General features: G+C 37.7%; 2 protein-coding genes across 2 annotated transcripts; both read right to left on the bottom strand.

The window, feature by feature from the left end:
- Positions 1-3,017: 3,017 nt before the first annotated feature.
- LOC103971675 (general transcription and DNA repair factor IIH helicase subunit XPD) lies at positions 3,018-13,697 on the bottom strand. The gene is made up of 12 exons (XM_009385758.3): positions 12,720-13,697; positions 11,950-12,032; positions 11,455-11,858; positions 11,176-11,369; positions 10,654-10,834; positions 10,461-10,585; positions 8,196-8,285; positions 7,639-7,717; positions 7,481-7,557; positions 4,762-4,870; positions 3,964-4,137; positions 3,018-3,269 (listed from the first exon to the last, which is right to left on the bottom strand). Exons 1-11 carry the CDS (start codon positions 13,541-13,543, stop codon positions 4,024-4,026), a joined length of 2,280 nt encoding a protein of 759 aa, XP_009384033.1. The 5' UTR covers positions 13,544-13,697; the 3' UTR covers positions 3,018-3,269; positions 3,964-4,023.
- A 1,259-nt stretch (positions 13,698-14,956) lies between these two features.
- Positions 14,957-18,788, bottom strand: LOC103971676 (arsenate reductase 2.2). The gene is made up of 3 exons (XM_009385759.3): positions 18,632-18,788; positions 18,402-18,540; positions 14,957-15,417 (listed from the first exon to the last, which is right to left on the bottom strand). The coding sequence occupies exons 1-3, from the start codon at positions 18,712-18,714 to the stop codon at positions 15,247-15,249; spliced, it is 393 nt and encodes a 130-aa protein (XP_009384034.1). The 5' UTR covers positions 18,715-18,788; the 3' UTR covers positions 14,957-15,246.
- Positions 18,789-23,057: the final 4,269 nt, after the last annotated feature.

Below are 23,057 nucleotides of genomic sequence, written 5' to 3' on the forward strand. Positions count from 1 at the left end.
CATCAACATAGTTATCGAGCGATGTTGCTCAGCATCACATCGATACAAATATAGAGCGACGTCGCTTTGCATCTATATTGACGTCGACACAGATGCCGAGCAACGAAACGGTTGCTTGACATTTGTATTGACGATCCTTTTGTCGCTTGACAACTGTGTTGATGTCGACGCAGATGTAAAGCGATGAAATGATCGCTCCGCATTTTGTATTGGTGTAAATACAGATGCAAAGAGGCTTTCATCTCTCTTCGTTGCTTTCCTCATTCACAACAATCACTTACGATCTCTAATGGCATCGTCGTCCATCGTCATCGATGCTATCGGTCACTACCAACTAGAATATTAAAAAAAAAAAATCTAATATTTTTATATTAATGTTAGTAAATTTAATGGTAAATAGATCTAGATATTTTATTTTTATAACTATAAAAATTTTAATATAAATTTTTTAAGTTTAAATATCATGTCTATTACATAGGATAATTTATAATTAACCTCATTCGTATCCGATGCTCTTCTTCGTTTTACACATGATAAACAACAACAACAATAAACATGGACTCGAGAAATGAAGACATGCTCAATATCATAAAATATATATATATATATACACATGATTTAGTGGGGAATAAAAATGACTCGGTCTTTATTAACCATCTAATTACATTTCAATAAATCCAAAAACCATGAACAGTTGACTTGGATTTATGTAGCTTCTGCTAGCATCGCCGATGGAGATCATACAAAGTTAGTTAAACTAAAGACACAAGAATGATATCAATTATTGGTCAGTAGGACAATGACAAGAAAGATTGACCTCAGTGGATAAACCCACCACAAGATCAATAATTGACTAAGCTTTTGTAGTCGCTTAGTGGGCAATGTGGATGGAATGGCATCAAGTCCAAATAATCTTTGTACTTTAATTCAAGTCTTTCGAGGCCAAATAAGATATGATGTGATCACTAAACATTGGCTGCTCCAGTTTTTTACTGCCACCCCATGCCATGCTAATAAAAGAACTCGTACAGCACACTAATAAACAAAGAGCTCTCGGAAGAGACGAAAGCATGATAACGATGACCAAGAAGCAGTCATCCTGTGGTGTTTCTGAGTCATGAATATTATTACGTCCATCACTTTGACGTGAAATGTGAGTCTGGTCTTTAAATAGCTGAACATGATTTTGATTCCCATCGTATTTATGTTTCGTCTGAAGGTGCCTTCTTTGTAGGCTTAGTGCCACAGGGAATCCTCCTCCTGCTCACAGAAACTAAAAGTATCTCCTGCAGCAGAATCAATGAACAGCAAAGCTTGTTTGATGTATAGTCCTGTGCGGTGTACACACACATTCAAATGTTACTTCCTCCTCACAGAAACGATGGAGGAATCTCCTGCAGAGATAAACCGATGAACTGTTTTGGCCATCTGATTCGCATCTGCTGGAGAAAACAACTACAACCATTCTACTAAGATGATAGTTACTCGTATGGTGCCATTTCACATCTCAGCTGAAATCTGCAGCGACCGGATAAGGATGGCCACTAAGTAAGCTACTGAACAACTTTTGCGCTGTAGTAGGTACTGTGGTCTGATGACACTACCTAACCTTATCTTCTCCAACACAGCTTTGTCTCCACGTTTAGTACGTGGGAAATAAGTCGTTGAAGCCCATTCTCCTCCATGAATACATGAGATTAAAACTAGGATAGTGTAATCCGAAATGATCCTTTTGATTTGGTTCGAACTAAACAATCTTTAGGTGTGATCGAGGGAGTTTCGGATACTCGATTTGATGTTGATCTACATAAAATATTTTAAGATAATAATGAAACGGAGTAAATATTTCAAGGAAACAGACATCGATTATGGTGGTTCGATTGATCTTCTATGATCGATTCAACCAGAAGATAGAATATTCTCCTTAGCATCTTATATGGGGATGAGGTCTGCTCAATTATTGATCAGGAGGACCATATCTATCCTCCTCATACTCGTGTTGAAATCTATGAGATCATTTTGATGTGGGCCTTTCTTTCTTTCGTGTAGGAAAAAGACTGGGTTTTGTTTGAACTTTGCAGACACTTCACATCTTTCACGCTCTTTCCATGGACCTTGTTTTGGTCCCAGAAATAGTGTGTGTGTGTGTGTGTGTGTGTGTGTGTGTGTGTGTGTATTAGTTTCTTACAGTTGCAGGTAAAGAACTGAAGCAGGAAAGAATGGCTGCGAGTGCTGCGGAAGACAACAAAACTGTGACCTGGAAATGTTATCTCCGCTGATCCATCTCTATGGGGCTGCAGCATCCCACGAGTCGTCCTCTTTTTATCTTCTGGTTCTGCGACTGAGCTCGTGAAGTGACCTGCAAGCCATCATCGATGAAGGTGATCCCCGAGAGCTATGCGTGCTCTCCTGCACAACCAGACGTGATTCGTGATGGCGACTCCATTGTCCCACGGACAGCGAGTTTAGTTTGATGGACAACCGCACGTGCGCGTCAAAATTCGTGCATATTTTGTTGAACTATGATCTACTATAATAATAATAATAATAATAATAATATATGACTTTGATGGACGACTTCACGTGTGCGTCAATATTCGCGCACATAAATACTAGCAGCAGTGATAGTAGCAGTCGTGTTGGATGAGAGTTCTACTTTGATGGACGACCGCACGTGTGCGTCAAAATTCGTGCACATAAAAATTAGTTGGAACTATGATCTACAACAATAAGAATAATAGTAGGATTGCTTTCATGGACGATTTCATGTTGCGTCAAGATTCGCGATATGCGCCAAATACTCGTATCGGAGATGCCAATCATACAATGTTTCGTCTGCTATAGCAACAGGCTCACGCATCTCACGTAGCTCCTCAGGATTCGCGCACTCCATGTTCATCCCTTTCTTTCTTCTAAAATATTTTCTTCTAAAATATATAGCATGGGCTTTCATTTCTGTTTTCTTTTATGATGATTGCAAATGTATGCTTCATATCAGCTAAAAAGTCTCACAAATCTACCAAAACCAATTAGTATACCAAATTTCTGTGACGATATGAATGTGAGTTCAATTCTCAGAATTCATGTCCATATGGCCGATAAACATGAAGATCATGACAAGGTATGTGTTCTTTGTTCACCCAAAATGGACGTGGCCTCAGTTGCTCCTCTTGCCTCGAGCTTGGCAGCAGCAGCAGCTCCTCTTCCGGCAAAAGGATCTCCAAGCACTGCTAGATTTGCAGAGTATGCACAGGAATTCACACAAAATTCTGCAAAGTTGAGATGATAAATTTGAAGTCACAACGATATGAAAGACGGAAATGATAATTAAATCAAGTTTCAAGTATATTTGACATGCACAGTTGCCAACTTAACCATGGTTTAGTTGATAATACGCAAAACCTAACTAAATGGTGTATATGAATAAATACTAATTTTCTAGTGTCACAAATGTTTCGGCTGTGATGCACATATGGTACGTTAGAGGTTTTGAGTAATTAATATGTAATCTACAAATCTGATTAATATTTATTGTGCGTATTAAATCAGATTTCTTCGACCGTCGAGAATATTGTGAAAGTTGTTGATTATTCTCAGAGAGATTTTAAAAGCTAATCAAGCTGTTGAGTGGCTTCTAATTAGAGGGGGTTGATCAACACAAGCCCAAGTCGAAATCCGGCATCTCAGTAGCTATTTTTCATCAAATCTTAACAAACCTTACTTATTTTCAAGGGGGAAAAAGCACAACCTAGCAGATCATTAGACTCTTTCTTCTCAATATGTGCCGTCTAGTGAGCTTGGCATATGAATTTAGTGCACAAAGGAGACTGAGATCAGACACAAAGTAAATTAGAGAAATAAATTATTAGTTCAACTTTGAAGTTTGATCATATCACAATTAAAAGCAATAGATAAACTTGTATGTATATAGAACAAGAATAAAGTGGGGGATACGAAGTCTACCGCTGGCCTTTTAAAGAGCTGAACCCAAGTGTCCATGGATGATGGCATGACCTTACACTCTCAGAACAACTCCATGGCATCACCTGACATTCTCTCTATATCTTCTTGTGTAAGGAGAGTCTTCTTGCCACCACTGCCTGCCTTATCATAGGGCTGGGCCATCCTCCGAAGGAACTACAACAACGCAAAGACCAAATTGAACACTATGAGATTCTAGTTAAAAGGCTGAATAAATGTAGTTTTGAACTATGTTTCCTCATGCAAGAATAAACATATATAATCTTTCTAGTGAATCAGCTACAAAAAACTAACCACAACTGAAGAGTTATTACTTAGGACTGAACATTAATGACGGTGAATTTGATTTTAGATCAAATAGAACTGATATTAAGGACCTCCAACGTGGAGGATAATTAGTGAATACTGCCAATACCATGGCTAATCGTATTGATTTAAGCTTATCATGCTATCAATAATGTCTTCTTAATTGTAGAAATTTCTAAGCTGGCATATAAAATTCAAGGATTTGTTTAAGAAAATCAGAACCTAAGATCGATGCTAAAACACTTGATACATTATGGGAAAATGCAGGAACATACATAGAACTGCAGAAGACATTATCTATAAGGGTTCACAAGTACAACAATAAAGGTGACAGTTTTCCACTCACGCAATGAATAAAAATTTTCTCAAGTACAACTATCAAATCGCAGGAGACAATTCTCCACCCATATCCCTGGGAAAAAGAAAATACCTTCAAAAGCAAATACTGGAGAACATATCAAATCAGTAACATACCTCTCGTGCTATATGCAAAGCCATGTCTGTGCTTAGGTTGAGGTGTGCATCACGTAGATGTGACAGTATCCATCCAGGTAACTTAGAGCGTTTGTCATGACGACTATATCTGCACAAAGAAAGATTAAGATATGTTAATCTGCTAGTAAGAAATCTAGAAAACATTTCAGATATATGAATCAGAGCCATTAATTGTCATCAAACTAAAATATGAATGATTATAGGCATATGCTATGTTCTTGAAGAACTCCCATAGGTCGCCCCAGTAAGAAAGACATCCTGAGTCTTGTTATTTTCACTTGAGATGATGTGACCAGACAAATGTAACATTTTTTTTTATAATGAAAATCACTATATAAATCATGCATAAATCAAATGCACATACGAGTATAGAAAACTGATAAAACTGGTTTACCAATAGAATATTCATTGAGTAGACATCACAAGGAGTTATCCTGCAGTCTATGCATGTATATACATGAGTGCATGTGATAAGTGGAAAGGGCCTCTGAACATAATAGCAGGTATACTTCAGGAAGGAGGAATAGCAATGGCCATATAATAATAGAAAAGGAAAGTAGAAGTCAGTTAACAAGAAATATAGAAAAAGGAAGGAAGAAATGAAGTCTAGTTTCCTACAAGAAAAATCAGTCATACGTCATCACTCTGTCTAATAAGATAACTTAGAAAAGCCTTTTTTTTATTTTTTCCAAACTTTTAAAAAACCAAGGAATTAAGCAAGCCAACCTTCACAATAGATGTTGTCTTTTCATAGAGAGAACATATTTAATTTTTTGAATTTGGAAGCAAATTCAGATCGATATGAAAAACAGTGTCAAAACTAGATTTTCTGAAATTATTCTCCAGGATAGGCAACATCACAGTTCCAAGTGTTTAATAGTCCCAATGGTCGCACAAGGAGCCAGTGCTGTGTAACCAATAACTGGAAAAAACCTTTCTCAGGTATCTAGTTAACCAAGCAAACTATTGAACTTCGATGTGTATGCATAATTAAGCGCTTCTCATGGAGATACTAGGAGTCCTAGTATGAGAAACTTGCGATCTTTAGAAGAGAGGTGTCAAGCCCTGTCTCTTTAGGAAAGTCTACCAACCATTGGTGTCTGTTTTCTACAAAATAAAATTTTCTCCTAACCAACTGAATCTACAAAAGAAGAATACTCTTTTACAGTTCCGGCTGATTTTTTTTTTTCTCACAGCTACAGTCAGAGCAACTGGTGCAGTGCGGTGGGACAAAAAAAACATAATTTGGCCACATAAAGTTACCAGTTGGCAACAATCATCAACTCTCCGACTGATTTTCTTACTTATGGAGGAATAAAGGTGATTTCCGTATTTATAGCATAGTATATACATATGTTTATTAAACTCTTGACAACCTGTGTTTTTCGCCAAGCGGAAAACATGCCAAGAGATATCTAGCTGTCTCAACTTGTTTGGCTCACTCTCACTGGATTTTTGTTCCTCATTTTGAAATCTCTGATATCTCGAAGTCAAGACTATATCATGATATGCTTCTTTGATTCCCCAATCTTAAGCACATAAAGTCACAACAGTGATTTAAAATGCGTTAGGCGCCAATGTCCCAAAACGCCTGAGGCGCTAGGCACTCGTCCGAGTAAAACGAGGTGCTCTAAAATATAAAAATATATAATATAATTAATAAATAAAATTATTTAAATAAAATATGATATTAAATTAAAAAACAAAGATTAGCAATGTTAAAATCTAAATAGTATATTATTATTCTAATAAATAAAGATTATTTTGAACAGTAATTAATAATCTACTGTTAATAGTATATTCACTATTAACAGTAATAGGAAAGTGTAGAGACCGAAGAAGTCGGCGGTGAGAAGTTTTGTAGGCAATAGACAGCAACAGCGTCGTGTCGTGGATAGCAACAAGCAGTGGACAGCGATAGCAGTAGCGGATAGCAGTGACAGACAACGGACAACAACGAAAGTTGAGGAGACTCGATCGACAATAGAGGAAGACTCAGAGGCAGCGAGAGAAACTATCGGCGGTGGAGGCAGAGGGAGAAATCGTCGGCGGTGAACGTAGAGGGAGAAATCGTCAGCGGTGGAAACAAAAAGAGAAGCGTGCATAGGGTTGGGAGTCGGGGTCACGCGCTGATATAACTATGTGCATTAGTTGGTTCAATCGAACCAACTAACGCAAATTTAAGCAGTTCGGTCGCCTTATATCAACCGAGCGCTCGCCTTATATCAACCGAGCGCTCGCCCGAAGCACCCAGCACCTGGGCTAGGGTGAGCGCCCAACAGCACCTCATTGAAGCGTGCCGCCTGGCCCTTAAACGAGGCGCTTGGGCCTCGTCTCGCCTTGCTTAAGAGCTTAAGCAAGTGCCCGAGTGCCTTTTTAAATCACTGAGTCACAATGCCCAAAAAAGTTTACATTTGTTTGAATGAATCATGAGTCTGCTATGATAAAGATGCTTGTTCTGAGGTATTTTTGTTCCAGAATTATGAATCTACTAAAAGTCCAATTAAGAAAACAAGAGTAACTCTAGGTATATATCTCCTTATCTGGTTAGTTTCAAGTACCTCTTCTTTCATTTCAATCCTCTTCTCCTTCTATTCTGTAGTCTACTTTTCTACTTTATTCCTTTTAGTATTTTCACACAATCTAAAACTATAAAAAAATAAAGAAATTAATCGAAAAAACCAATGAGATATAATACCTTTTGTCAGCAAATATCATCATCCCATAATCTGCTTTAGAACGAATTACACGGCCAACACATTGTGCAGCTTGCCTCTGTTCCAAGACACAATACAACCTAATTATACTATGGTTTTTCTCGGAATAGGCCTGGACAAAGGATCAAGATGGACATACCAATGCGTCGAAAGTGAGAAAATCACCCTCTTTTATCTGAAAGGTCTCCCGCAAATACTCTAACCTAGCTAGCAAAATCCTGTAATAGAAAAAAAAATGGAGCTGTATAAATCCCTAGACAACACCAAACTAACAGAAATCAAGAATATACTAATCAGACATGATTATATGGCAAGTTAAAAAATTGATACTACACAAAGCCCATGTATTGAATAAGAAATAAGAGACTGTTTCCTTCAACCCTTGGCTTGCTACATGTGCCACAGAGATAAAACACCATTAATATTTTTTGTTCCTTTGTTGACATAAATGTTCATTCAACAAATTTAGAAATGCAAAATCCCATCTGGCTATCTAAGAGGCATGGTCTTGGTGACATGAATACACTAAAGTATTAGTTCTCTCCCTATCCACCAATCTGTCTCAATTTCATACACGGAACAAAAGAACCCAGACCACCCACTTAAATAGGCCAATCTGATCAAATAGTGAAGTGATTAGGATTGTTGGCAAAGGTTAATATCAAGCAGTAGTATGAAATTAAAACTAAAGATTACCTGCTAAGTGTGTACTGGAAAGGAACCCCAAACATGATAACAAGTCTGCCATAATGACGATCAAAGTCTATACCTTCCGCCACCTTGCCCCTGCAATATAGCATTTGTCCTCAGAAGCAGATGAAGCCAACTCTTGATGTTGAGCTTCCATACACATATATCAACAAGCTTGCACAACACATTAAAAAAAGAAAAACATATCATGCAAAGATCTTAATCAGATAATTACGAAATACCAGCAATATTGATCCCAAAGATCCAGTAAAGTGACTAGGTTTTAGCCACAAAGGAGTTAAAAAGACTACCACAATTACTACGGCTTCATTTGGCTCCAATCTAATTCATTCAGTTTCTACTCGTAACCAGGTAGATTGGGCTTAAAAGATAGCCAAATAATTGGAGCAAAAAGTTCTAAACTAAGGTTTTGGCTTTTGTAGATATCCCTATCTTAAGTGTTAACTACAAACAACCCCTGGCTAATCTATCTTTATTATTTGTTCCACAAGAACACCAATAGCTGAAAAATCCCAACTACAATCAATCATCATTTTAGAATATCAAAGTCTTATTAACCCTTCTCTTCAGCTAGTGTGCTTTATGATCTTAATTGAATTTGTAATGAACTAGAAGCTATTTGTTCACTCAGCAACCTCCTAGAGTTCCTCTCAGCATTAAAGTTTTCGCAGATGCGGCTATCAGCTAACTTCTTATTCTAAATATCCAACAAATATCTTTCCTTCAATCTTTATTAAATATCCAACACTATGCATCTAAGAAGTGTCAAGAAAGCTTATTCACATTGTTGCCCCATCACCATAATTGCTCTCACCTAATAAAAGATTCACTGAAAGTTGAGCTCTAGTTTATGACCCAGAATCAACATTCAAGTACAAGCCAAACTGCTAAAACTTTGAACAAGCTCAAAACTGAAGACACATCAAGAACCGAGAAAAGGCAAGTTATCTTGACATGTAATTGTAGGCAACATGTCCTATCTCATATACCAACTGTCTAGAATCTCTCTCAGCATTAGAGTCTCTGCAATTGGTGGCTATCGACTAACAGGTCCTTATTAAAGCCTACGTACAGGCAAGCATATTTCTTTGGATCTCTCAAGTCCCTAACACTATGCATCCAAGTAGTATCAACCTTCATACTGTTTCCTTGTAGACACGATTGTTCTCACCTTACAAAAGCTTCACTGGAGACTATGCTGTAGTTTATGAACTGAAATCAACATTCATTTGAAGACTAAACTGCAAAACCCATAAATTTCCAAAGCTCAAGCCATTTCAAGAGCTTAAAATTAGCAAGTTATCTAAGCAAGCTATCTTATGATATCTTTCATACATCTATACAGAAATGTGCTATGAAAAAAGCCAAAATTACCATGTAAAAGTTTAAACCTGCAACCAACATCACATGGACCTCATACCATCCAAAACACACAACAGTACAAAGATTAAAGGATCAACTCTCAGCCCAAGCATATACGTATTGCATAAAATATTCTCTCTCAAAAACATCTAGTTAGCCTACAAATTTGAACATACATCAGAATATTGGATCATAACATTACAAAATTCCACATACTCAGTTTGCTGGTAAAACTACAATATGGGTCTATTAATGGTCAAATTTCAAAGATAGAAAATAACACCTTTCTGATACATTTTCCTGATTACTTTGGTATGTTTATCATGATCTTAATATGCTTATTTCATGTGTTTCCCAGAAATAAAAGAAGTAAAAGCAACATTTACCTTGCAGTTCCTTTTACATTGGAGATAAACTATATACATTATGTTCCAAACTCTCACTCGTTGCAAGGCTTGTTTGCTGCAGTTATCCTAGAAAATGCTTATGGATTTTATATATCATAACATGCTTATAGGATGCATATATATGAACAATTTCAGACTTCACCATCACCATGGTTCCACCAAATGGTCATGTAGAATATGGTGCACGAAGTAATGAAAAAATTTTATGCAATAGATTCGTAGCAAGTGAAACAATTATTTCAATGTGTAAGAGATAATGTATACATCAATGATCATCTTGTATGAGCACAATCCTTTATTTAAGAAGAACAAAACCACAACTTGAACCAGTTGATACCAAGATACACATGTAAAATTGCAGGACAGGATTAGCGGAACCTTGATTGAACACCCACGATTCACTAGTTGATTAGACGGTTGTAAAAGCTGACGTATATCAGAAACACTGAGGAAGAAAAAAAGATCATGAGATTAGAAGTACCTAGCAACAGAAAAAAAGACAGCCCCTCTTCCACAGTCACAAGCCCTTCGATAGTTATCGAGAGCTAATGTAGTCTCTACTACATCTTGAGTTTCAATGAAAACTAGTTTATGTTGCATCACATCCTGAAGAAGAAACTTGTCAGTCATTTTATTTAGTGAGGTTCTTTGTTTTGTAACAGTCAAATGATCACCTGCAATATTCCCATTTCGTTCCAACTGTTGACAATGCCATCCATATAGGAGTAACTGACAAAGAAACAGACAATACCATCTGGAACAGCAGCAACCATTTCCAGCAGTAGCCGTCCATAATTCCTCACAACACCAGGATCACTACGCATGTCAAACTTTGTGCTTACAGGTAGCTGATCACTGGAACATTGAGCATCAACTTACAGTAAGGATTTGTTGTACAAAGAAAAGCAAGAATCCAAAATGTTCAACAACAAAAACAACCAGTCATAAGGTCACAAATTAAAAATGTCCAAACATGCAAAAACAGAAGATGAAGTACTATTAGTGATTTTAGAGGGAATTCCTTTAGCACTGTCAAAGAACAATATCAATACACACACACATATACACACATACATATGGAGCCAAAAGTTAGGCAAACTTTCATACTTAGATAAGTATAGAGTACAATTGATTCACACAATATCACATTAGACCAAGTCTATAGCAAAGCATAATATTAGGATATTGAATTATACCTTCCACGAGTTAGAACCATCGGACATATGCAATCTCTTGTCAAAGACATTGTAAAACTTCGACTTATGACTGGGTTGAAATTCAGAAGACGAGGGTAGAGATCAATTGGGCTTAGAGTCCCAGAAGTAATTACAACTGACTGGAAGCGTTCAAAGACAGGCTTTATAGCAAGTGAAGCATCATGACAGCTGAGCTGCAATTACAAATAATGATGGGTGAATATGCCAAAACTCATTAGATGTTATATGCAATAAAACAAAAACCAAAGAACTAGTCACCTGCAGCACAGGATCAGGAATATGAGGCATTCGCTCATCAAACGGTTCGATGATTATTGAAAAGCCTCGTGTATATGTTCCAATTAATGTTGCAAAGTCACAAATTGTCTGGATGTGCAAGAACTCATCCGTGTCAGTTATTTCAAGCGTAAGCATGAGAGAGTGCAAGCGATCATAGCAGAATCTAAGCATTTTTTGATCAATTCCAGCCTGGGAATTGACAGAAGCAACAAAGGCTACAGGCCCTTCTGTCTCAACATTTTCAGTTTGTAAACGCCCTTTCAGGTATTGTACTAGTCTTCTTAAAACAGAGAGGAAATGTTCTGCTCTCCTGATATTTCCAGGCACAGCCTCCTTCAAAATATCATCAGGCAAGGCAGGATTCGCAAGCCAGGCATCAGTTACTTCAGGAAAAGAGGGGATATTATTACCATCAGTTAACAATAGTTCTAAGAATAGATCAGATGGAATTTGGAACAATAAGACCATACATACTGGGTAAACTTCCTCTTTGTGCCAAACCTTCTACAAGACGGTTGTATTCTGTACGCAGTCTGGTAGCATCTGTCGCCTTGAACCTTCCTACCAAATTGAGCTTTCATTTCATCAAGTAATAATTTGATGTCTAAACAATGCAGGGATGAATTCAGTCAAACATAATATGAACGAAACCTTTTTTTTTCCTTTCCTAATTTCAGACCAGAAGAGGTAGAAATCAATTTTTTTATATCTAAAAAACGGGGCTGCAAAGCAAGAAGCAACAATCAGCATCCTACCCATTATTGCTAAAATTTTAAGAATGGAATCCACGAAAACCAAGAAATGAGGTGAACAAAATGGAAATGAATGTTTTCCGAAGCTCATTGATGAATCATCAATCCAAAGAAACACTAACAGAGCATTTAATAAAATCTCTAGAATTTCTGACAAGTTATTATATTGTGATATAAAATGTGATATGGTTGGCAAATATATATACAAAAAACGAAAGGAACATTGGATAGAGGTTGATGTAATAATAGAGGAGAAAGGGAATTTTTTTTATGAAATGAACAGAAATCAATTTCTTCAGATCGTGTTTTCTTTTTTTATTACTATGGTGGAATCCATGTTTACATCATTTCGTCACTTAACAAACTCCTTTTTCATCTTCCAAATAATCATATTACGTGCTCAATGAAATCCATCCACAGCATACACTCTGTCTTGTAGATAGTTGGTGAGGCGGGAAATCATTAAAACGAGAAAGAAAAACTTTGGAGTACCTATCGATCTCCTGGACCATGCGGTTGAGATTCCTGGTGGCGCCTTCCAGTGTCTGCCGCCGAATGCTAACGCTGAGGGCCTCGATACACACGTTGTCAATGTTATGGGCCTCATCGAACACGACTACGCATTCCCTCTGCATCTCTTTGGAGATGATGCTGGCGACCTTAGGGTCGAGCAAATACTGGTAGCTGTAGACCACGATATTGGCATACCGTATGGTCTGCCGGGCGAGGTAGTAGGGGCACCAGCCATTGTCCCTGCCGAAGGCGCGGAGATCCTGGAGCGTGTACACACCGGGGGGGAGCATGACGGAGGCATTGGATGAAGAGGCGGCGCGGTCGAAGCCCTCGAAGAAGGAGCAGGTGGGGACGGCGGGGTCCTCTGCGGCTGCGGCGCGGACCCAGCTGGCGGTGAGGCGGCGGCAGGCGGAGTCGACGGAGTCTCGGGAGGCAGCGGAGACGATGGTGGGGTTGATGCATAGGTTCTTGCGGGAGGAGAGGCCTAGGGCGAGGAGGGAGCGGCGGAGGTCCGGGGGAACGTGGGAGAGGAGGAGGCGAAGCTCGGCAAGGGTCTTCTCCATCTCGTGGACGGTGCGGGTGCAGTAGAGGAGCTTCAGCGGGCGGTCGCCGGGGCGGGAGAGGGAATAGCTGGCGATGAGGGAGAGGAGGGCGACGGTCTTGCCGGTGCCGGTGGGCATCTCGAGGAGGCAGTGACCACGGGCGTCGAGAGCTCGCTTCAGCTCCACCATGTACTCGTACTGCTCCGGGTAGATGTGCTCGTAGGGGAAGTACACCGTCACATCCTCGATCTGGAATTTCATGGCTGCTGCTGCTGTTGCTTTTGCTTCCCCCTCCTCTCCGCTTCCCCTCTCCCACCACGACCGTGCTAATTGCTTCTCGGTGATGCCGCGAGCGGCTTAATTAGGGTTGAGAGAGAAGTGGCCGGCCCAGTTTATTTTGAGCCGTGATAGAAACGGTTCGACCCCATCTAACCCGAAACATTCACATTAATATTTTGGTTTCTTAAGAATTAGCTCATTTTCTCTATGAATCTAAAGCTCTTTGTACTCATCAAGTTAGATATAATGGAGAATACTCTTTCGACATTTATTTTCTTTTTTCTATGTTTATTTCTTGATGTTTTGAAATATGGAATGGAATCTAATTTTCACCATCCAACATAATCAATCACTCTTATCAATTCATTTTTAATGTTTCTCCTTTTACACTAATTAAATATTAGACATTAATTTTTTGCCTCTTGTGATTGGAAATTATTTTTTTAATTAGCATTTTAAATAATAATTGAATTATGGTCTGCATATTAAACACTTTTGTTAATCTTAAGGAAAATAAATTATCATATCTTATATCTAATAATAGTTGATACAGTGAACTATTAACTAAATCTTTTAGTTAATAACTATATCATATCTTATATCTAAATTTTTTCATCCATACAATATCACAACTTTCTCCCCTAATTATGATCGTTGTTGGGTTTGAAATATTGATCTAACAGAGCAGCCTAATAATAATTTCATTCCTAGAAATAGATAATTTGTAATATGCTTTTGAAGTAATTTATATTCTTTTTTTTTAACGAAAATCTATCAAAAATAAGTACAAATATCACAATCTTAATCATTTTATATATACATGTACAGCATAGTATCATAAAAATATATACGAATTAGATATTTTGTAATTGATTAATGGATGATAAAATTACGTTAAAGGTTATTTTTATTTTAAAAAAAGGCATATTTAATTTATTTTAGATAATTATATTCAGTTGATACTTTGCTTCGACGTTTGTTTAAAAGCATAATATTAAAGTTTAATGATCTTTCTTAATATGAATAAAGTGTAACATTGTCTTACTAAGCATCTCAAGCTTAAGATTGTTAAGGTCTGATGTGTTGGGAGTTAAATGGCTGATGACTGGCGAATTGATGTTGTTATACTCGTATCTTATGGATTATAATAGTTGCATTAGTTCAAATCCAGTAAGGAACAATCTTTCCTTGATACAGCTATATTTATAGTGAGCTTTAGAGATTTAATGTAACTACAAATTGTTGGAATATCACTTTTGTTGTTGGATATAAAGACAATAATCAATGTAAGCTAGTTTTATTGAAATTTTGGAAAGCCAAAAAAAGTTCAATCCATTAAGTAGAATATCACCATATGAACAGCTTCTCAGGAAATAAAGAGCAGTCAAACCATCATTGGAGATCACTGATATGAGACTAGTATTAGATTAGTGCATCTATAACAAAACTTTCAAGTAATAATGGAGGCTTGAACAAAATATTTTGGCACAACATCATGCACCGATCAAACGAGCCTCATTGCCACAAAGCGAAAAAAATACAATCATCTGTTTCCCAAATATATATAGAGAACAAGAATTATTTCAGCAGCTCAATCTGCAATCCGGTCTTTGATGATAGTTTGCATGGTCTTGATGGAGATTTTTTATGTTTATTATATACTATAGTGATTCTGCACCTACTGTTTAGGTGCTGTCACTGGTGCAAGGAGCATTGGTGCAGCGACAGACAGGTCGGCCAGAAGCATGCCATCCATTGAAGCCGCGTTCCAGAACCATAACCTTGTTGATTCCTGCATCTTCCTTCACCTCCGTTAAATAGTCCAGAAACATGTGCGCACAGGATGGCCCACGCACCTGCAAAATCATAATACTAAAGCACATGAGATCTAGCAACTTCGATTGACACAATCAGAAGAACCAATGTAGAATTTCCACATTTAACACAAATAAGTGCAGCTTATCCAAGTAAAGGATTTAAATGCTCAAAGAAAACATTGTTTGTGAATGGTAATCGGGTATATGAAATAATTCAGATTCTAAGAACAACAATGAGAATGTTAAAAATCAAGATAAGTTGCAACAGTAGCTAAGAAGAACAAAAACAACGACAAAATCGTAAAATCTCAACTATTAATGGTCTGCTACTTAAACCTTTATCGTATTGAGGTATATAAGCAGTTACATTATGCTTTTAAACAAACATCGAAGCAAAATATTTCATTTTATCGAAGTAATACTTAATTGTTCACGAATGAAAATATTTCTTTTCTTATCTTTCTTAGTAATTCCGCACATCCACCTCAATATTCTTATCTCAATAACGCAAAATTTTTATATATTTCGTTTCTTAATGATCCAACACTCATACCCTTGAGCATTTTTTATCAAACAACCGTCTAATTAATTTTTTTTTAACTTGAAGGTACTATCACACAAGGCTCCTGAGTACTGACAACCATTGCTATTTCAAGTATCCATCAATCTCTTCATCTCGTTAAACAATTATAATGCTAGTTATTTGTCCGTGTGCTAAAAAGGTGTTGAGCAAAATATCTTAATGGTTAGACTAAATGCAAGTGTCAATTCTTTCAACTAGAGAGAATGAGCATAATAGACTATACAGAAGAAAGACATTTAGGCCGACCAGCAATTCCAAGAGAAACTCAACATGTTGATAATTAGACTATGATGGTTTGGACAAATTAACAACCATAGGTGACGACCATAGACTGGAGCAGCAGACAAAGACATTTAGGCAACCAACAATTCCAAGAAAATCTCCACATGTATATAGTTCTTGATAATTGGACTAAATGACGGTTTGGTCGAGTTGACAACAATAGGTGAAGGATATGTAAGCAAAGTTCTTAATTATATAAATGAAGAAGTTTTGTCTATCACTAATGCAGTAGTAGGGCACACCAGAGTTGAGCAATCTCTTTCATAAAGAAACTTCAAAAGCAAGCTTAGCAGCACAGATTTTCCCATTTTTATGTCATAAGTTCAATTGCGATTATTCATATGAACGTGAAGGGCTTCTCCGTCGATAAGATAAGCATGACTAAGACATCATGAAGAAAAAGTGCTTCATACCACTTGATGTGATCTCATTATAAGGGACTAGTTTGTCATTTCATAATACCTAATAGCCAGAGTAAGTGCCATCTATGATCTAACATAGAAATAACACTACACAAGTGCTATAGATTTAGCGTAAAGTTTTTTGAATAATAATGGAAAGGGAACAGTAATCAGTTACAAAGCAACTACACCTAAGTATGCAATCCATTTATGATCAAATATATGGAAAGTCTGCAATAACTTCAGCAGAATGCTGATAACCCGATGCATGACATGTTGCCATAGAAGCATCATTCTTAACTATTTGAAACAAATCAGAGTAGGCATAACACCAGTTAAGAATTATACAAATTGTTTAACTTGTGAATATAAAGCCAAAAGAAAATTCAACTGCAATGAATGCAAATAAAAAGACCTGCAAACCATTGAACCAGAGATGATATTAACAAACCCTGTGAAACCTAGTGGCATCATGAAAACTACAGGCATCCGTATTAAGGATTTTTTTATTTTGTTAATGCTTACAGTAGTTTTTACTAGAGTACGCTCCAATATTTAAATTCATTCTGTAACAAAAGTGTGTAAATAGGTTAGGCAAGGACCACTAAGTTTTTCTGCCCATCAATTTCCTTCTTGTTTGCACATGGATGTCCTTAGGCTTGAAAACAGATTTGAAGTCCAACTACACAATTTTTTTAGAATGTGTACTAGGTTGAGTTCGTAATCACTAAAAGGATATGAAGGTGCAGCCTAATGCACGAGACACCACCCAGTATGCTCAGAGGACTAAAAAAAAAAGAGGTTGTTTCCATGATGCAAACCTTTATCACTTTAGGTCACAGAAAAGCACCCTTACCATGGGCACCAAGGCTTATCCACTAATCATTAAAATGAGAACAAATAAAAAAATGATCTATCATAAATTTTTTTGATAGGATGACCACTAGACCCAAAAGCTTAAATTGCTAGAAAAAAGCCTAACATAAACTTAAACCCTGAGATCCCCTCTCACATGCAAGTTGGGTTAGGTTTGACGCAATTGGGTGCAAGAAAAAGAGGAACAAACATTACACAACTACTCATTTATGCGTGAATCAAACACTAGGTAAAATAAACGGCCTGTTTTAATACCATAAGAAGATATATTGGGTAATTCATGACCCATACAAGTTCTATGTGTTGGACTTGGGCTAGTCCACCTGCACTAAACGTGAGGGAGAGTGTTAAGAATATAAATGAATATATTTCTATCTCATCTAATAGTTTCAGCTTTTAGATTGAATGACAGTAATAAAATAGTTTAACAATTTAATCTTTAGGCCATGTTTCTCTTCTTCCAGCACCAAACAGACGCCGCAATACCTTTCAACCAATGAACCTACTCTATAGAACCCTAAAGCAACATACCAGAGCATCATTTTGCCTAAGCAAGATGTAGCACTTCCAACGCTAAAAGCTAATATAGAAAAAAGGCCCAGAAATCTGAATCAGTAAGCTGGCCAGAAACAACTCCCAAACAGAAATCAAAATCCCCAATCACTCATCCCTTTTGATTCCTCATCAACCAAATTAGCTTTTCAGCTGTTCGATCTTAATCACAGCTCATAGCAAGATCAAGACGGCCCAATTCGAGGAGCCTCTGTGCCGGCCATCAAATCGCTGGACCAAATCAAATCGAAGAAATCAAACGGACGCACAGGCTTCCAGCGACCAAACAAGCGAGAAAGAGGGCAAAGGTGAAGGGCGGAAAAGACAACCTTGCTGAGGGCGCAGTGGAAGACAAGGGTGTCCTTGCCCTTGACAGCCTGCAGCAGGTCAGGCATTCGCTCCCCGAAGGTGTCGCTGGCGTAGTGAAGCGACCCCGCGATGTGGGCGTCGTAGCTCCTCTCCTCGTCCCTGCGCCGACACCCATGGAGGAGTCAACCATTCCACGATCCGCCAAGACGGATCACGATATCATCCACCGTGTTTGTTTAGCGCCACCTACCTGACGTCGACGATGGCCACGCGGGGATTGCGAGCGATGGCGATGAGCTGAGAGGCCGTGATGTATGTGAGGCTCCTCGCCATCCTCTCTCCCTCGCTCTCTCTCTCTCTCTCTCTCTCTCTCTCTTGTGCTGGGGGCTTTCTTGGGTAGCTTGGGATTCATCAAGAACTGGAGGTCCGTCACGCTTTGAGATTCGTGCAGATTGGAAATACCCCTTGAAAAAAGAACAGCTTAAAGTATTCTTATTTTTTGTTTTATAGAATATCTTCGTCCAATATAATAAACTTTGGTTTTGTAAATAAAGAATTCCTTCACATAATGTTGTGATCACAAAAAATTGGAGGGTCGTGGTGAATAATTTCTAAATAATGATTGGGATTTTTTTTTTGTTGATACTTCTTAAAAATATGAAATAGAAAAGAATGATGCAGGATGGAACAAAAATTAGAAAATTAATTAAATAATTTTATTTTAGAAATAATTATCATATCATACTAAAAATGGTTTCTTATTTTTTATTTTAAATACTATATATATATATATATATATATATTATATTGAGTTATAGGTAGATGGAGGGTGACTTGGAGCTCTTTCTTTCACAATAACGATTATATGTCCGATGATGATTGATTGTTAATGTATTTTCTATTATTTGTCTCCCCCAATATATATTTCGGGATTCTTATTAGAGGGGTGTGATGTTTAATTTATCCGACAAACCTATTGTCAACCTGTCCCTTTGTAACATTAAAAAGACATGTTAGCGCGGGTCAAGTTTTCTCAATCCACATGCCTCATGCATACTTTGCCTTGTACCTCAATCGTAATGGATTCATTTTGGCAAGGGTCAAAATTTTCTAATTCATATGTCTCGGGTACATTTTATCATGTGTCTCCACCGTCTCCACCGTAGCATATTCATCTTGGTGTGGGTCGAGTTTTCCCGACTCACACACCTCATGTGCATTTCGTCTTACGTCTTTATCATAATAGATTCATCTTGGCGAGGGTCGGGTTTTCCCAACTAACATGCTTCAAGCACATTTCCCCTATGCTTACACTATAGGGAGTTCATCTTGGCACAGGTTGGGTTTTCCCGATTCACATGCCTTGGACACATTTTGTCCTATGCCTCACCATAGTGAATTCATTTTAGCACTTGGATTTTCCTAATTCACACACCTGGGCATATTTTTCCTTACGTTTTCACTATAACAGATTCATCTTAATGCAAATCAAGTTTTTCATACTCACACACCTCGAGCATATTTTCCTCAACATCGCCACCATAGTTGGGTTTTCCTAACTCACACATCTTATATACATGTTCCCCTGAACTTTTATCGTTGTGAATTCATCTTGGTGCGGGTTGGATCTTCTTAACTCATATGTCTCAAGCATATTTTGCCTTACACTTATGCCATAGTAGATTCATCTTGGCGTCGGTCGAGTGTTCTTGACTCACATGCCTCAACTCACATGACTCAAAGTTCCTCTTCATAGGTTTTGTGCGACGATTAATGCATGAGAAAACCACAAAACTGAAAACCACATATTATGATAGAAGTGTTATCTAGGGAAATCATATATCCCTAAAATTTTCAGGTCCAATAGAGAGAATGAAGGAGAACTTATAGAGGTATTATAGGAGAATGAAGTGTTATAGGATCACCCTCTCCACTTCCGAAGCCAAGGAAAAGGAGAGGAGGCTGAGGAGAATAAGAGGCGCGACCACCAGAAGTTCTAGCCGTGAGGTTCCTCCTATTTATAGAGGTGTAAGCAGCCCTTAATGGATCCTATCCATATTAGATCTTGGATATCTATCCAATTATCCAATTTGATCTTATCCATAGGATCCAAAATGCTCGGATATCTCATATTCGCACCTCTACTCGTTACAACATCCATCATATGTGTGACTCTCCATGAGTCGATCATGTTAGAACTTCTTCTGACTCAAAACTCCCTTTAATATAGTGAATTATTATCTCCATAATAATTCACTTGACTCATTAACTATGGATGTACTAGGCCACTACGTCATAGTCCTCAAATGGTATAAGGGATCTAATCCATCGGAACTGTCTATCCTCAGTTACCATGTATCTATAGTTCCTCATAAATCTAAAATCTCAGATACCGCATATCAAGCATGGTAATATCATACCCATACAAAATCTTGTCCGAGTCTCACTCTAATCGGATTCTTCCGAAGAACTTCTTCTATCTTAATCTGAACAACCCTCGCTAGAAATTTTGTTTAAGTACACACAAGATATTTCTCTTGTGATATCGAGAGTGGATGATCCTTTGTTGACACTCAATTACCTTTATAAGGTTGGCTATCATTATTGAGAACTGGCTATACCAGATCTGAAACTTTCAAACTTGTAAAATCCGACATTAAAGAATGAAGTACTCATACAAAACATCTTTGGTATCTCAAGTCTAACGACCAGATACATAACTAGGACTATGGAATCACTGTCTGACGTCGGATATCAATAACCATCCAGTATTCCATAAACGGATCAATTAGTGAACTCATTCTCCAATGAGCACCTGTATTGTACCTCTAGTGTCCTCACACGAGCAACTGTGAGATCGGTCACCTCCATCATATGGATAAATATACAGTGCACCGGTCTATCTGGTTATCTCGATATTCTTTTCAAGTAACCTATAACCAGGATGGTTTAGAGTTTATGTTTAAAAGTAAATTGGTCTCATTATCATGATCTCATCGTGATCTGATTCTTATTGTATAGATCCAAGACATCACAATATACATCCAAATAATATATGGTAAAATACCAGTAATAATAAACAAAGAGATTATCACAGTTTGTCATTTGTGTCATCACTCACATAATTAGCTTGTTGGGCACCTATAACTAATAGAGAAGACTATCTCGAGTGATAGGGCAGCTTCAGTGCTGAATACTAAGCTGAATGGTTATTCTTCCGAGCCGATCTTGAGTATCATTTGGGAGGCCAACAAAATGCTTGGTAGCTCATCCACCTATATATCCTTTGCTCTAATGATCCCCTTCTTTAATCATTTGAGAATATTTTGGTTGGTGACCTTAGCAAGACTATTGGTTTAAAGGATAAGTCATTGAGTTAAACCTCAGTTAAATCCCATAGTATTGGTAAAACTCCTTGAACTTTACATTATTAAATCGAGTCTCATCGTCGGCGATGAGGGCCCTTGGGATTCCGAAGCAGGTGATGATATTCTTCCACATGAATCCCTCAACTTGCTTTTCTGTGGTCGACGATAATGACTTAGTCATTTGCACGTCTCCTCATGCTTACTCGAGACCATTGCCTCAATGGCAATGTATTGATTAGCCCTCTAAAACACCTCAGACAGTATTGCTAGTGTTAGGAAACTTAGGAGAGCATTATATAAGTATAATAACCAAAGAGACTATACAGCATGTCATATGTGTCATCACTCACGTGATTAGTTTGCAAGACACTTGTAACTAGCAGCTAGTAGTTTTTTCACTAACAAAAAAAAAACGAGAGGGCTTGAGCCTTGTTACCGAGGCTTCATCATAAGTGACAAATGAAATTATTATATGCCTTAGATCTCGTTAGTGAATTGAGGGACGAAATGGAGAGTGTTTCTTTCTCTCATTACTTGAGTCGAAGAAGTATTATCATTATTTGTCTCGAGCGTACATTCCTAAGAAAGTAGAGCTCAAACTCCTTTGCTAGCTAAGGAAATGAGTCTAACTAAGAATGATTTCAAACTAAGTATATGATCTCTTAGCACCGTAAAAAAAAAAAAAAAATGTATAACATATTAGGACATCTATATGATATGATGACATCTGGGCTCCATAGTACGTGCGTATGATATGATGACATCTATTTTAACCGGTCTCAAATTCTTAAAAGTAAAGTACGGGTGTCCGAATCCTTCGATAACAACCTACAGAAAAGCCTTCCCGATTTGACGTGGTATCATTTGCACTCTCCAATGTGTTAGAGAGGGTCTTTGGAAGGTTGTTGGGTTTGGATCAAGTATTTGGTTGTCGGATGAACCCTTCCCTTGAACTTTAGTCGTGAGAAGACAATTAATTTTTATTGTCTGAAGGATCTACCGGTGAACAGAAACTGGAATGTCCAACTATTGAATCATTTTTTTTTACCCCCTCCTAGCATGTAATATCAATCACAAGTATTCATCTAGCCTTTGAATCTGATGTTGACGGCTGGGGTTGGAGTCCCCACACAGGGGAGATTATGATATCTAAAAATATTTATAGATTCTCGAGAGATAAATAAACTTACTATGGGGGAGAAATATTTATAGGATGGTTGAAAAGCTATTTGGGGGTGAGGTTCGAAGGTTGAATGTTCTTGCAAGAACATTAGAGGTTTGAAGACTCTTATGGGAAGACTGCCCACT

This window comes from Musa acuminata, chromosome BXJ1-11, assembly GCF_036884655.1.
Source record: "Musa acuminata AAA Group cultivar baxijiao chromosome BXJ1-11, Cavendish_Baxijiao_AAA, whole genome shotgun sequence".
NCBI classification, from domain to species: domain Eukaryota; kingdom Viridiplantae; phylum Streptophyta; class Magnoliopsida; order Zingiberales; family Musaceae; genus Musa; species Musa acuminata.